The sequence below is a fragment of the Microtus ochrogaster genome, assembly GCF_000317375.1.
Source record: "Microtus ochrogaster isolate Prairie Vole_2 chromosome 14 unlocalized genomic scaffold, MicOch1.0 chr14_random_2, whole genome shotgun sequence".
Lineage (NCBI taxonomy): Eukaryota > Metazoa > Chordata > Mammalia > Rodentia > Cricetidae > Microtus > Microtus ochrogaster.
Genome location: NW_004949097.1, coordinates 11,673,178 through 11,687,113, shown reverse-complemented (window position 1 = coordinate 11,687,113; position 13,936 = coordinate 11,673,178). Strand labels below are relative to the sequence as shown.

The window sequence follows — 13,936 nt, the reverse complement described above, 5'->3', positions numbered from 1 at the left end:
CTGTGACACGGTACTAACCCTGTGACACGGTACTAACCCTGTGACAGGGTACTAACCCTGTGACAGGGTACTAACTCTGTGACACGCTACTAACTGTGACACGGTACTAACACAGTGTGGATTTTATGGTTGAAGGAACTTGGACTGGACATATTAGTTAGCTCTGGGGGGAGAGGCAGGGTCACAGTACCTAGTCCGGGCTAGCCCAGTCCTTGCCATGTGGACCCTTCTGCCTGTCCCTCCTGGGAACTGGGACTCGAGGCGTGCACCAACACAGCTGTACCAGTCTGCAGAATCAGATTCGGCCACGGCTAAGGTGGTGTTTGGAGGTGGCTGTCTGGTGGAGAGGTGAGACTGACCCTGTCCCAGTGACCACTGGTGTCCCTTCTCAGTCCCTGGGTTGTTAGATCACAGGAGCCCACTTCCCTGGCTTTGCTGTGAGCTGGGCCTATTTTTGTTGAAAAAACCATTTTTCATTTGATACATTGGCCAAGTTCTACTTTTCCACCATGAGCCTTCCCATCCTCCTCCTTCGGAGTTCCAGTCAGGTAATGTCTCATTTTAAGGACTAAGTTTGGTAATTATCAACTTTTGATCAAGCTGTTTTTGTCTTTTATGAAACAAAAAAATGTTTTACCAGTAATACATGCTATTATATGTAACCTTCTACAATGCTGGCGTGCACTGCAAACAGAGCCCTTCCTACCCCACCATGCACGCACACACACTAACACACACACCCACACACACCTGCTCCCCTCACAGCTGGCTAGTGAGACACTCCGAGAACCTCGTGTAAAGTGAAGTGCCCAAGACAAACCTCCCTTACCAGTCCTAGGATTTTGTTTTCTTTTCCCTCCCGCCACAAAAATGTTTCAGTCTGTTCTGAAGTTGCGCTATTATGGTTCGTTTAGCACAGCTGCACCTGGTGGAGAATATTGTGGAGCTGCCGGATATCCATGAAAACGAGGTGGACTTGTTCCATTTCTCAACCCTGGGCGGAGTGTACCACCTGGACATCCTAGCGCTGCCCCCTCAGTGCAAGCCAGTGAAGGGCTGGGTGCTGGTGGAGGTACGGAGATGCTGCCCTAGAGATCGCAGTGAAGGGCTGGGTGCTGGTGGAGGTACGGAGACGCTGTCCTAGAGTTAATCACAGTGAAGGGCTGGGTGCTGGTGGAGGCACGGAGACGCTGCCCTAGAGATCACAGTGAAGGGCTGGGTGCTGGTGGAGGTACGGAGTCATTGCCCTAGAGATCGCAGTGAAGGGCTGGGTGCTGGTGGAGGTGTGGAGATGCTGCCTTAGAAATGGCAGAAACAGTAGAAATTGTTTTACTTCATTTCCCATCCTCTCAGCATCTAATACACGTTGATCCCATTTTTGGAGAAATTCTTACTTACTAACTTAGTTGAAAACCCACAGTTCAGGCCTGGGCGGTGGTAGCGCATGCCTTTAATCCCAGCACTGGGGAGGCAGAGGCAGGCGGATCTCTGTGAGTTCGAGGCCAGCCTGGTCTACAAGGGCTAGTTCCAGGACAGGAACCAAAAGCTACAGAGAAACCCTGTCTCGAAAATCAAAAAAAAAAAAAGAAAGAAAAAAGAAAACCCACAGTCCTGATGCCCAAGAGTGCCAGCTGATCCTTAATACTGCTAGTCTACATCAGAGCTTGGCAAAGATAGTTTTTTCCTGTTAAATGGCCAAGTGGTAACCATTTTTGCCTTGGTCGGCTACCCTGACTCTGAGAACCCCACAGCCCTCCTCTTCGGTGCTGAGGCCTCTGTAGGAAAGTGTGGGCACGCCTGTGTTCTGGTTCAAATGTGCTTATGAAGGGCAGTGGTAGAGGAATATCCCGGGGATTGGAGCTGGATCTGCTCGAGACTCAGGCTTGCTGCAACCACCTCTGTGACCACTCGGGAATTTCCCACATGACACCCACTAACTCAGAACTCAGGCTAGGGGTTCAGCTCTGTGGTAGAGCATGCTCCTGGCATTGAGAACACTGGGAACCCTGTCTAGAGACATAGCGGCACCTGGGGGCATCCGCAAATGTCACAGTGGCTGGTGGCCTCAGATCCACTGAGTCAGCAACACCCTCACTTGCATCTGACAGTCGGGGTCCTTTCCCGGCTGTCACGGAGGCTCAGCCATCTTGGGCTTCTCTACCACAGCTGCCCCATCTCCCTCAGCCCCTCCTGGAAGGACCTGGTAGATTCCATCTGTAGAACTTCTGTTCGCTCTGTTTCCTGTGAACTCCAGGCTGTCCTGCAGCCTATGCCACAGACCAGGGTTTGTGGTGATCCCCCTGCCTCAGCTTCCCAAGCGCTGAGATCACAAGTGTGCACTGCCCGAGTTCATTTATTTTAATTTTTAGTGTTTGGTTTTATTTTTGTTGTGCAGGTGCTGACCGATCCCACCCGCACCATAAATCACTCCACATGAAAAATGTTTCTTATTTCTAAGAAAACAAAACTTTAAAAAAAAGTGGTGTTTTTGTTTGTTTGTTTGTTTAATTCCATACTCCCACTCCCAATACCTGGGAAGGAAGATGAGTCCCTACCCATACTAGGCCAACTGACCATTTGGACAGCCCTTCTCAGAATGTTTCAAAAAATATGCCAAAATCTTAATTCAAAGACTTGGGTTTGATCAAGGCTGCATTCAAACCCCAGCCTCACAAAGGAAGCCACCCTTCCTCTTGTCCAGTACCACTTTGTGGACTTGGCTTGGCAGACCTCATGTCGTAAGTGTTCTAAGTGTCTGGAGATAACTTCTGTCTTGCAGATACTTTTTTTTTCCTGATCACTCCTAGCAAGATCTCAAGATTTCAGGGGTGCCACACACTGTCCTATGTGCTGCTATATACCTGGGTTTTATCCATGAGGCTCTTGCCCGGATGATTTTGATCAAGCCTTTCCTTTCTCTTTCTCCCCCTGAAATAAGAACAGGTCTACGGGAGATAGTGTGGTCTGCACACACTCCACAGAATCCATACGAGAGAGGGCATTGGGTGGGCAAATGAAGGAAACAATCCCTTTGGGGCTGGCGGTGTGGTGCCATGGTGGAGTGCTTGCCTAGAAGAAGACACGCCCTTCAGTGAAGGCAGCCTTCAAAGCGCTAGCCACAGGAAGGCTCACCCTGAGATGGGTTTTTGAATTTTGTCAGTGTCCTGCTTCACCTCTTCACATCTAGCATTGCAGTTCCCAGAATTCTCCCCACACCGGCTGTGGCTCCTGAGAGGCCTCTGTGTGCTTGCTTGATTGCCAGGCTCTTCGTTTCCCACCTATCCCATGAGAATGTTCTTCGGGACTTTCCGACAGTTTCATCCTCCCCTGGCGCCTTCTCCCCCTGCCAATCCAAAGGTTTACAGACACACCCTGCCGCAGGAATTTGCTGTCAGCCTGAGCCCTACCCCCCTCCTTCCTGTGCTGCTCCAGGGGCACCCACACTTCCGTTCTCGGTGTTTGAGTGTTGGTGTGAACTTGAAGTCTTCTTGTCCTTGTGGGTCTCCTGATTTCTCTTGTGCCCTGATGATGGGCTCTGTGGAATACAGGCCCGAGATATAGATGATGAAGAACACTTCTGGAGCCCAGCCTGCAGGAAGCTCCGTGGTTGTGGTTAAGTTTGGCAATGTCTTCCCCTCAAACATTTATCTCTGAGTGGGTGACAGCGAGTAGAGCTCGTTAGGCAGAGGTGGGTCTGGCCATAGTTACCACCTGCTAATTTTCATCATTCTGGTCCATTTTTAAAAGATACGCCAAGAAGGGTTGCAGAGGTTTACATATCCTCCAGAAAACACAGACGAACCCGATCCAGAAAGTGCCTTTCCACCCATAGAGGTCACACTGGAGGTCTACGAGAATGTAATCTTCTTTGAGGACCCCCAGGTCATAAGGTGGGATGCTGAAGGTACAGCCATACCTCAGCCAGCAAGGCGGGTAATGCAAGTGACGGCAGCAGGCCGTTCTCCCTCCCTCTCTTCCCTCCTCCCTTCTCCCCTTTCTCCCTCCCTTCCTCCCTCCCTCTCCCATGGTTTTGAGACAGGGTCTCCTAAAGGCTAACTGGTCTCCAAGTCAAGGTATAGTCCAGGATGGCCCCAAACTTCCTACCTTCCTGCTCCTACCCCTCAAAGGCTGGGCTGGAGCCCAAGGCCTCGACTGCTGGGTTGTGCTGTGCCCTCTGAAGCCCCAGCTCAGGACTTCTGTAGCTTACACTCATTATTGGCTTGTTTTGGTGGAGGGGTGTGCATGCCACAGCACTCATGGAGGTCAGATCACACCGTACAGGGGTTGGTCCTCTCCTTCTACCCCATGGCGATCCAAACACACATGGTCAGGTTTGGCAGCAAGCACGCACCAAGCACTTTTACCCACCAAGCTACCCCGTGCCTGCCCAGAAGGGTCACTTTAAGAGTGAGGAGGCTCCTAATTGTTTATCTAAGATTGCCCCCACTAGACTAGAGACTAGAGAGCAGGCTTAGTGGGCATGGCACCAGCTACAGTGGCGTGAGGACCCGAGTTTGAATCTCCAGAGCCCATGGAAAAGCCAGGCACTTAGCAAGCATCAGTAGCCACTGTGTTCCTACAGTAAGTTGGGAGACGGAGACCAGAGAACCCCAAAATCTAACCAGCCTGGCCTGCACAGCGGACAATGTCGGACTCTGCCTCAAGTAAGGTGACAGCTGAGGACCAACACCTGAAGTTGTCCTCTGATTTAAAAATGCCTCTTTGCATCAGGGACAAGGCTGCACAGTTTCATCCGGTTCCTAAAGCGAGATCGTATGCTTGGAAACCAGAGAGTTGTACAGCTGTTTTAACACAGAAGTGAGAAGGCTGGAGGTAGCTCAGTGGTTAAGAGCACTGGCTGCTCTTGCAGAGGACCTGCATTCTGTTCTGAGATGCTCACAACCATCTGTAACTCTAGTTCCATGGGCGCTGGTGCCCTCTGCTGGCTTCTGTGGGCGGTGCATGCAGTTGGCACACATATATACATGTAGGAGAAACACATGAAAATAAGTAACAAACTTGGAAATGATCCCTGAAAGTTTAATCTTTAAACAAAAACAAACCTTTAAAAAGCAAAGCAGGTAAAAAGAAGAAAGAAAGAAAGAAAGAAAGAAAGAAAGAAAGAAAGAAAGAGAAAGAAAGCCTCTGAGCACGGCCAGGGAAGGATGGGCGCATGCGCATGGGCACAGGCAGGAGAGAGGGCTGGAAATGGGTTGAGAGAAGGCAACAAAGACAGGCTGAGGGGAGTCTCCCCTCCCTCACGGACCCTGGAGGCAGGGATCTCCCAGCAGGGGCGCTCTTCCTTGAGAGTCTAAATACAGAAGACAATTAGGACACAGTACAAGTATTTAGATGTTTTCACTAGCTTCTTTAGGAAAACCGTGAAATAATGTCATCTTCTGTCGCAAAGGTAAGCTCTGGAGGACAGATGGCATCAGCTGTGTCGTTTACGATCGAGAAGAGAGGCTCATTACCTTCAACTTGGATACTTTGTGCCCCGTCACCTTGATTCAAGATGCTCATATTAACATGCCTTACCAGTCCTGGGAACTGCGACCCCTCGGTGTGAACAGGGTCCTCATCACTGTGACCACGCTTTTCACCGAGCTCCAGATACACATCAAGGTGGGTGACGACGTCACAGTCACAGCCCGCCTACGCACTCACGTAGAATGTAAGGGTTGGGTTGTGTGGTGTGTACGTAGAATGCCCTGGAGCTGTGGTTTCCAAGCCAAGTCCGTGGAGTAAGCAGCAGTAAGAGGGGGTTCCAGCTTGTTCCCCGGTTCCTAGGGCTGGCGCAGTCATCGCGGCAAGCCTCACTCCTTGTCTCTTCTCTATGGCTTGTCTTGGTGAACAAGACTGCTTACTGCCCCTCAGGAATAGCCTTGGAAGCCCCAGAGCAGTGGATGCACGCTGCAGGCTGAGGGGAGGGACTTGCTGCACCGCGGTCTAAGGGACTTTCTTAGGCAGCATGGAGGTGTTTTAAAACATATGGGGTGAGGGTGTACCCCTCCACTTTCTCAGTACAATTTTGTGATGTGCAAAATAAGCTGTTGTAAGAAGAGCTGCAACCCTTCTGGATACAGTAGAAAGGCTCCCAGATCATCAGGCTCCAAGTCCACGTGGGACAAGCATGGTGGAAAACACATTTAATCCCAGTATTCAGAGGCACAGGATCTCGGCCAGCCAGAGGCACACTATGAGATCCTGTCTCAAACAAACAAAGCAAAGCCTCTGAAGGGGTCATTGGGTGACTTCTCAAGCCCTTAAAACACTGGCAGCCTGCCTGCTGTCTATTAGGACAGCTGTCCTGAGAGTGTACAGGGTATTGCCCTGCTGGCCTCGCTGCCCGGCCCTGCCAGCATCCCTGCCCGGCTTCTCTCCCTGGCCTCCCTCCCTGGCCTCCCTGCCTTCTCCCACCACCCAGTTCAAGCCCAGGGAAGATGCCATGCATGATTTTAGTCTACTGGGCAGAGGCTGATGCCTGTGTCTATTAATGAACATGCAGGTCATAGATGAAGGGACTCTGGCCAGCTGGAGTGTGGTGACATTTTGTTTGTGATCTAACAAATATCGCTTGCCTGAAGATCAGAGTGCAGAGCTAAGCCTCTCGTCAGCCATACTTGTCAGGGACTGGTGGTGCACACCTTTAATCCCAGCACTCAGGAGACAGAGGCAGACCGGATCTCTGTGAGTTCAAGGCCACCCTGGGCTACCTGAGATTGAATCTGTCTAAAAGAGAAACAGAGCTCACACAAAGGTGATCCCAGCACTAGGGAGGTGGAGACCGGAGTTAACGATATGGCTGGGCCGAGAGAGCAGTATAAGGCGGGAGGAGACAGGAACTCGGCTTCAGTCTGAGGTTTCGTAGGAACAGGATTGTCGCTTTGGTCTGAGGATGTCATAGACGTAAGAGCTGGTGGCTGCTGCTCTGCTGCTCTGATCTTCATTAACCCCTATGTCTGACTCTGGGTTCTTCTTATTAAGACCAATTAGAATCCATGCTACATTCGGGCATGGCAAGCATGACCCTGGCAGGCCTCGCCATCTCCCCCATTCCCTCTGCCTTGCTGAACACTGTTAGAGTACAATCCTAAAGCTAGCCGCCAAGGTCTCTTCCCTTAATCGGCCACTTCCTCCTTCTGACTGCCAAGGTCTAGCTGTCAAAGTATTGAAGTCCAACACACAAAAGCTCCCTTTGGTTCTCCCAATCAACATGAGTAATAGAAACACACCACGTGGGGTGGCCCATCCTGACACAGACTGCACCTTTTTCTCCCCCTGCACGGTCATTCGCTGCTGTTTTTCTGCCGGAGACTCTATATAAGTCTTCACCGCTTAATAAAGGATCTCTCTGTGAAAATGGGTGTTTGGGTGTGGTTTGTGCCTAATCTGGGGTCCAGGAGGGAGCCCCGCTAGGCAGGGGGCAGGGTGGTCTCTTTCAGTACGGTATGCACGCATCTTTGGGTTTTACAGGCAGGGGCAGGGTGGTCTCTTTCAGTACAGTGTGCACGCATCTTTGGGTTTTACAGGCAGCCCCTGTACAGGTGGCAATCAAGCTCTCGAATAAGATGCAGCCGGACCAAACTGATGAACGCTGCAACTGAGAAATGCATGGTGGATTTTGAGTATTTGGCAAGAAAAAAAACCAACTGACTGCATTTTTACACTGGACAGATACTAAGATCATTTAGATCTAGTAGGTTAAATAGGCAGGACTAGCTGCATTCTTATTTTGCACTCCTTCAAATCTGGACAGTTTACAGCATGTCACATCTCACAGATGTTAAAAATTAAGAATAGGTCCTAAAGTACAATCATGATTGTTTAATGGCTACTTTAATTCAGAATGAACACAGAGTGCTCTCACATCTTATAAAATGGGTCTGAGGCACCATTCCTAATCCCTCAAGTACCCAGAAGAGCCTTGAAAGTCAGCCAGCTGCCTGAGGCGATGAGGGGACCCTGAGGTGATGGGACCCCAGGCGGGGCTTCCAAATCAGGCCCAAGACATACCAACTGCACTGTTTAACTGTAGAGGTGGCCTATGATTTCAGAACTTCCACAGTGAGAAGGCAGGACCTGGCATAATACTGATTAAACCAATTTCTTTTCTCTCCTTGAAATTTAGGGAAACCTCTGCATGTTAGCGTCAATCAAACTGAGAAGCCAGGAGCATTTGTCTCATTTAGAAGGGAAGTGGATGAGGCCCGCGCCCTTCATCATGGCTTTGAAGGAGGCGGGGCTGAACATCTTCCCAACTGTGTACTCTCACTTCTATGTCGTCATCAACAACAAGGTGACCGAGGCTCTCTAAGTTCAGTGGAGTGGGAACCTAGGTGCTCCAGCGGCTAAGCCTTTGGGGGTGGGAGAAAGCCCAGACCCGCCATCTCCATGGTCGCTGTTGGCAAAAGCAGCCCAGCCACCGCTCATTTTGTTCATTTTCTTCCCTTCTCCAGTGCTGGGTCTAAAGCGGGGCTGTGACTGTCTCACCCGTGTCACACGTGGGCCCCAGCCTGCAGAACCATGTCCTTTGTGGTCTCAGCAGGGTCCCCATGTCTGTGCTATTCTGTGCTCCTTCTGAATCTGGGCCCCTGGAGAGCAGGGGCTTTGGACTGTTCTAGCAGCCAGCCCGGCACTAGAGTGCCAGGCGTGGGGACTGCCCTGAGTCACGGAAGCGTTCTGTACTGGAGAACACATCTGTCACCTTCTGGTGTCTTTCCCACCTTGTCAATCATGTCCCGAAGGGTGTGGACATAAATACGCAGATAGAACAGGTCAGTTTTAGTGACCCGGTGACACAATTAACTGTGAGCACCACCCTGCTCCTGCCTGTAAAACAGGGCCTGCCCTGGGAGCTGACAATCTAGCAGAGAATGAGGGGCCTTGCACGTTAGAAAGGCAGAAAGTGCTGTGGGAAAACAGAGCAAACAGAGGAGGAGGGAGGCGGTGTAGGCAGGCTCTGGAGGAGGGAGGCTGGACTGCACAGTCCGGTCCGTGGCAATCTCAGGTGGAAAGTGAGGTGTGCACCCCTGGGTTGTCTCGGTGGGGTGGCGTGGGGGCTCTTTCTAGGTAGAAAGCCCAGCTGCAACCAGGCCCCCAAGGGAGCAGCCAACTGGCAGGTCTGCAGAGGAACCTGGAACTGTCGGACTAGGAAGGGCGCAGTGTTGGGGACAGCTCACGGAGAACTCTGTGGACACTGTTCACTTTAGGGCATGTGCAGAAAGGGAAAGCCGCTGCCTGATTGAGAGTGGAGACACAAATCTGATGTAAAATTGGAAATAAGGACAAATGACCGGGGGGGGGGGGAGGCTTGCTGGAACACTTGAAGACTGACTGCACACACCCCTCTGGACAGGTCCCCATGGTGGAGGTGAAGGCCTATCGACAAATGGCCCTACTGAGCTCTGCTTTCGCATTCAAATGGAGCAAGTGGAACATGAGCTGCAATTCCTCCAGAGTCGTGTTTAGGGTACAGTATGCAAACCAGGAAACGACCCTGTCTTCCAGGAAGTGGAGGGAAATGGACATTCAGAATGTTGTGACACTCTGAGTTCTGGCGTGTCAGACCATTGAAAGACTGACCGTCTTTACCGACTCTGATAAGGGACCCGTGTGTGCGAGTACCTATGGTTCATGGGCGTCCTGTGGAGTAACTTCCTGACACATAGAACAGACACCTTCCCAACTCAAGGCTGGCCGGTTTTCCCCTGAGCTAGGCTGGAAGCCAGAACCTCAAACATACTGTATGTATGTCCTATCACCAAGCTGTTAACTCCCCACCCTCCCCGCCACCAGGCTTGGCCGTGAGTATGTCAGCATAGAGCAGCCACCATGTTTCTTTCTCTTGTCCCTACTGTGAAAGCTGGGTCTGCATGGTGTGCTCAGTGTCTGTGGGTGAGGTACCCACTGTTGGCTTAGCTTCTAGAGCAGTGCCTGGGTAACATCTGTCTCATGGAGACACAGGCAGCTGCTCCACAGATGCCCCAATGCACATAGCTTCGTGGTTTCAAACAACTCAGAAATGGGGCATGCAGCATGGTTTAAAACTCAGAAATGGGGCATGCAGTGTGGTTTAAAACTCAGAAATGGGGCATGCAGCATGGTCTCAGCTGTGCTGAGCCAGCCTGGTCTCCAGAGTGGCCAGCCTGGTCTCCAGAGTGACACTGTCTTTCAGCTGGGTGACCTGGGGACTCAGCAGCTCCTTTCCTTGTGCATGTCTTGGCGTTCCCAGAACTGAAATTCTCTCTCCAGGTGAAGGAGGAAGGCCTGGCAGAGGAAGCAGAGGAGCATCTCTGGGCCCTCCTCATGTTCAGCGGTGACAGGGCACAGTTGCTGAAGAGCAGGGAAGACAGCCAGGTGTTCTCCGAGGCCCTCAAGGAGGAAACTGAGTTTCACTCTACTTTGTACCACATGGTGAAGGACTTTGCCTCTCCAGAGGCGATGGAGAAGGTTAGGCACTCAGATTGCCAGTTCATCGACTCCGTGTGCCACATGTTGCTGTCCATCCGGGTTCTTAGCTTTTCCTAGTCTTCACGGCCCATGTAACAGCTGGTGGGATCCTCAGACCCCAGGAGGAATCAGGTATTCTCCAAGTCTTGCTATGACAAACTACTAAGATGATCTAAAAGCACTCTATATTCAAGTTCACTGCATGAGATTGGAATAGTTCTTTATTTTGATACATTTCAATAAAAGCACTATGTCTCTCTGTCTCAGAAAGCTCACTAAAATACCCTAGGTGGCATCCCCTCCCTATGCTAAATAGTTGGGGAATTAAAATATCTCAGCAGCTCTGAGAACCCTGTAGACAGAGGTTTCTGTCCTGCCTGATTCTGCAGCCATTCAGCCCCAAAGAAACACACAGAGGTCTACATTAATTATAAACTAGTTGGCCTGTTACTTCAGGCTTCTTACTAACTCTTACATCTTAAATTAGCTCATAATTCTTGTCTATGTCAGCCACGTGACTTGGCACCTTTCATTGGTGAGGCATTCTCATCTTGCTTCCTCTGTGTCTGGCTTCCTCTGTGACGAATGCAGACTAAGCCTTTCCTTTTCCCAGAATTCTCCTGTTCTGGTCACCCCGCCTATACTTCCTGCCTGGCTACTGGCCAATCAGCATTTTTTTAAACCAGACAAGTGACAAATCTTTACAGAGTACAAAACCACTGTCCCACAGCAAACCCTAGTTTCATGCTATAATTACTTGAACATTACTACTTTATGAACCTCAGAGGGAAATGTTAAAGACAGAGCGGGACATTTGGCTGTGCTGAGGTCAGACGGCTGGGTGCCCATTGTGCCTGAGTCTGGTAAGCGGCCATAAGATGTGTTCCAGAGACATCCAGGCGCTACCTTCCTGTGTGGGCGCAGCTTCCACCGCCGTCTGAAAGAACTGGCCGGTGAGGAAGCTCATGAGCGCTGCAAACAGTACGATGAGGACCATGGGGAGCCAGAGTACCCTGTTGGCTCTTCTGAAGGACGCCTGCAGGTGAGTGACCCAGGAAGTCACCGAGCTGCTGCTGTGGGGAGACACAGGGGAAGGGGAAGTCACAGCATGTGGAGCCTGGAGACTCGCCTCTACTGGTGGCAGGAGTTACAGAGTACCCCGACAAGGCTGCCTTAACTGCACCTTAGGACGGAGCCTTGGTTTAGGGTACAGTCTGCGCCCCCCCCCTTTCGTGACTATTAGAATGAAAGGAATAGCTGGCTACAATGTGAGGTCTGTGACATGGGCACTAACGCATTTATCCTTTCGAATGTACTTCCCACTGAACCAGCACCCTTCCATGCTTAAGTAAGCTGGAGAAAACCAACCTTCATACCACCTCACTGGCCTCTGCACCAGTCCCCAGGCTGTTTGTCTGGGACTGAGCAGGGCAGAACCTGGGACCAAGAGTCAGGTTCCTGCACTGCATAGAACAGGGTCGGGGAGCTGCTGCCGTGGACCACCACCACACTGTGGTCCGTCTTAGTCATAATAATCCACATGCCGGTCTAGAAAGCAGTTTGAGTGCCAGGTCTAGCCCCGTGTTCTCCATCCCCACCCTCCACAGTGAGTGAGCGTCTTACACTGCCCCGCTGTCCCAGGTGGAGGGGCTGCTTCTCTTTTCAGAAAGGCTGGCCTTCCTGGTCGTCTCCACTGCCTCTTCTCCCGGTGGTTCAGGGGCATCTCGGGTTCTGCAAATAGGTTTTGAAACCAATGATAATGTGCTATGTTTACAAACAATCACTGAGGGCTCAAATTCTAAATGTTAGATCACCAAACTTAGAGGAATTTCAGATAACTTCTGTGTAGTATGCTGGGCAGTGACACCCACAAGAGGAAATTCAAGATTCTAAGTGTTCCTTAACCACGTCTGCTAATAGTGCGGCGCTGTGTGCCCCCCCCCCCCCCGTATGGTTATACTTCAGCAGCCTGTTGGTGGCCCATTTCCTGAAACGGTAACTCCTTAGAAGAGCCGACTCCTGTTTCGGTATCTCCTGGGAACAGTCTAGCACTTACTTCCTGGTGGAGTCTTGGCAGGCCTTACCCTTGGAGCGGTCCTCCTGTCTCTGCCTCCTCAGAGCAGGGGACCCTAGGCATGCTCTTCTGGCTTCTTTTTGATAGTGTTTGGATCGGTGCTGACCTGGAATACGGTCCAAGTGCCGTTCCTCTCAACATGTTAATTTAAAAAGCATATGAAAATATTCTGTATGTGAAGCCAGCTGAAACTGGTACTTAGAGCCCTAGGAAGCGTCTAGACTGTGCGTATTTTAAATCATAACCCAGAGAGGGCGCCCTCCACCTAAGCAAACTGACCTAACTAATAGCTAGTGGTTCAGTTTGAATTTTGAAATTTTTAGCTCATGACGCCCATGATTGCCAGAGGAGAGTGTCTAAGGAGGAGGGGACATGAGGGGACAGGTCCCATGAGCGTCTTCATCTCTGTCTTTGTTTACAAGGACTGAGTGAAGTCGTAGGCAAGCAGTCTTTGAAGGAAGCCCTTGTCATTTTCCCTACGTAGCTCAGGCCGACACTATAAATGGGGAGTATGTGCCTGTGTTATCAGAACAGACCGTCACCATAGCTAGGTGGGGACACGGGCTGCAGGGTCCCAGGATGTGTGAGATGCCTCTGATGTCAGAGCAGACCATCACTATAGCTAGATGGGGACATGGGCTGCTGGATCCCGGGACGTGTGAGATGCCTGTTGTCTCTTCCTGATCTTAGGGCTGAGCAAGTGTGCTGGAGCTGCTCAGGGATGTGTTTAAAATCCCTTAAATGAGAGACCTGAGGGAGAAGTTATAATAGGTGACCAAATGGACCAAATAAGGTGGCGTGAAAGGCAGTGGCATCGAGTTACCTCTCTCTCCCTTTGCTCTCTGGTTTTCACTGTGGAAGCATACAGCATATTTTAACTCATTAAACTTGCTAAACATATTCTAGACATAGTGGTGACACCTGTGATCCCAACATTCAGAAGTCTGAGATAGGAGGATTGCTTTGAGTTTGAGACCAGCTAGGGCTACATAGCAGCCCCTGTGTGTCAAAAAGACAAACTCTGCAGAGCAGAGAATGAAATGTCTCTCCTTTACACAAGGCAGACATCACAAAGGGCATCAGTTACACATGCAAACATATTCTCTACCCATTCTGGTTTAGTACTCTAGGGTGATGGAGATTTTAGTTCTGTGACCCTGGCGATGGGCACGCCTAGGTCTGGGAATTCCAGGGAGTTATTAAAGTACTGCCACACTGAGGGCTGGAGGAGCCACTGTGTTCCCAAATGACATTTATAACGTGGTTCAGAGTCTCTCTGTTCTTCTGCAGGCCTCAGCTCACACCAGACCTACAGACATCATGACAGATCACTGCAGGTCTCAGATCACACCAGACTGACAGGCATATCATGACAGATCCCTCTGCAGGCCTCAGTTCACACCAGACTGA

At 50.7% G+C, this 13,936-nt stretch overlaps 2 protein-coding genes across 2 annotated transcripts in view; one reads left to right on the top strand and one right to left on the bottom strand.

Moving 5' to 3' along the window:
* The window catches only part of Casc1 (cancer susceptibility 1), a 47,410-nt gene extending 36,748 nt beyond the window's left edge, over positions 1-10,662 (top strand). The window contains exons 11-16 of the mRNA XM_026787952.1: positions 915-1,072; positions 3,748-3,904; positions 5,411-5,625; positions 8,132-8,299; positions 9,359-9,472; positions 10,255-10,662. Of these exons, the coding sequence (XP_026643753.1) occupies positions 915-1,072; positions 3,748-3,904; positions 5,411-5,625; positions 8,132-8,299; positions 9,359-9,472; positions 10,255-10,530 (1,088 nt within the window). The 3' untranslated portion in view covers positions 10,531-10,662. The remainder of the gene's footprint in view (positions 1-914; positions 1,073-3,747; positions 3,905-5,410; positions 5,626-8,131; positions 8,300-9,358; positions 9,473-10,254) is intronic.
* Positions 10,663-11,179: 517 nt separating this feature from the next.
* Positions 11,180-13,936, bottom strand: part of Lrmp (lymphoid restricted membrane protein) — a 52,454-nt gene continuing 49,697 nt past the window's right edge. Inside the window, exons 19-20 of the mRNA XM_026787933.1 lie at positions 12,076-12,183; positions 11,180-11,525 (exon numbers count right to left, since the gene is read on the bottom strand). Coding sequence (XP_026643734.1) covers positions 11,282-11,525; positions 12,076-12,183 — 352 coding nt within the window. The 3' untranslated portion in view covers positions 11,180-11,281. The remainder of the gene's footprint in view (positions 11,526-12,075; positions 12,184-13,936) is intronic.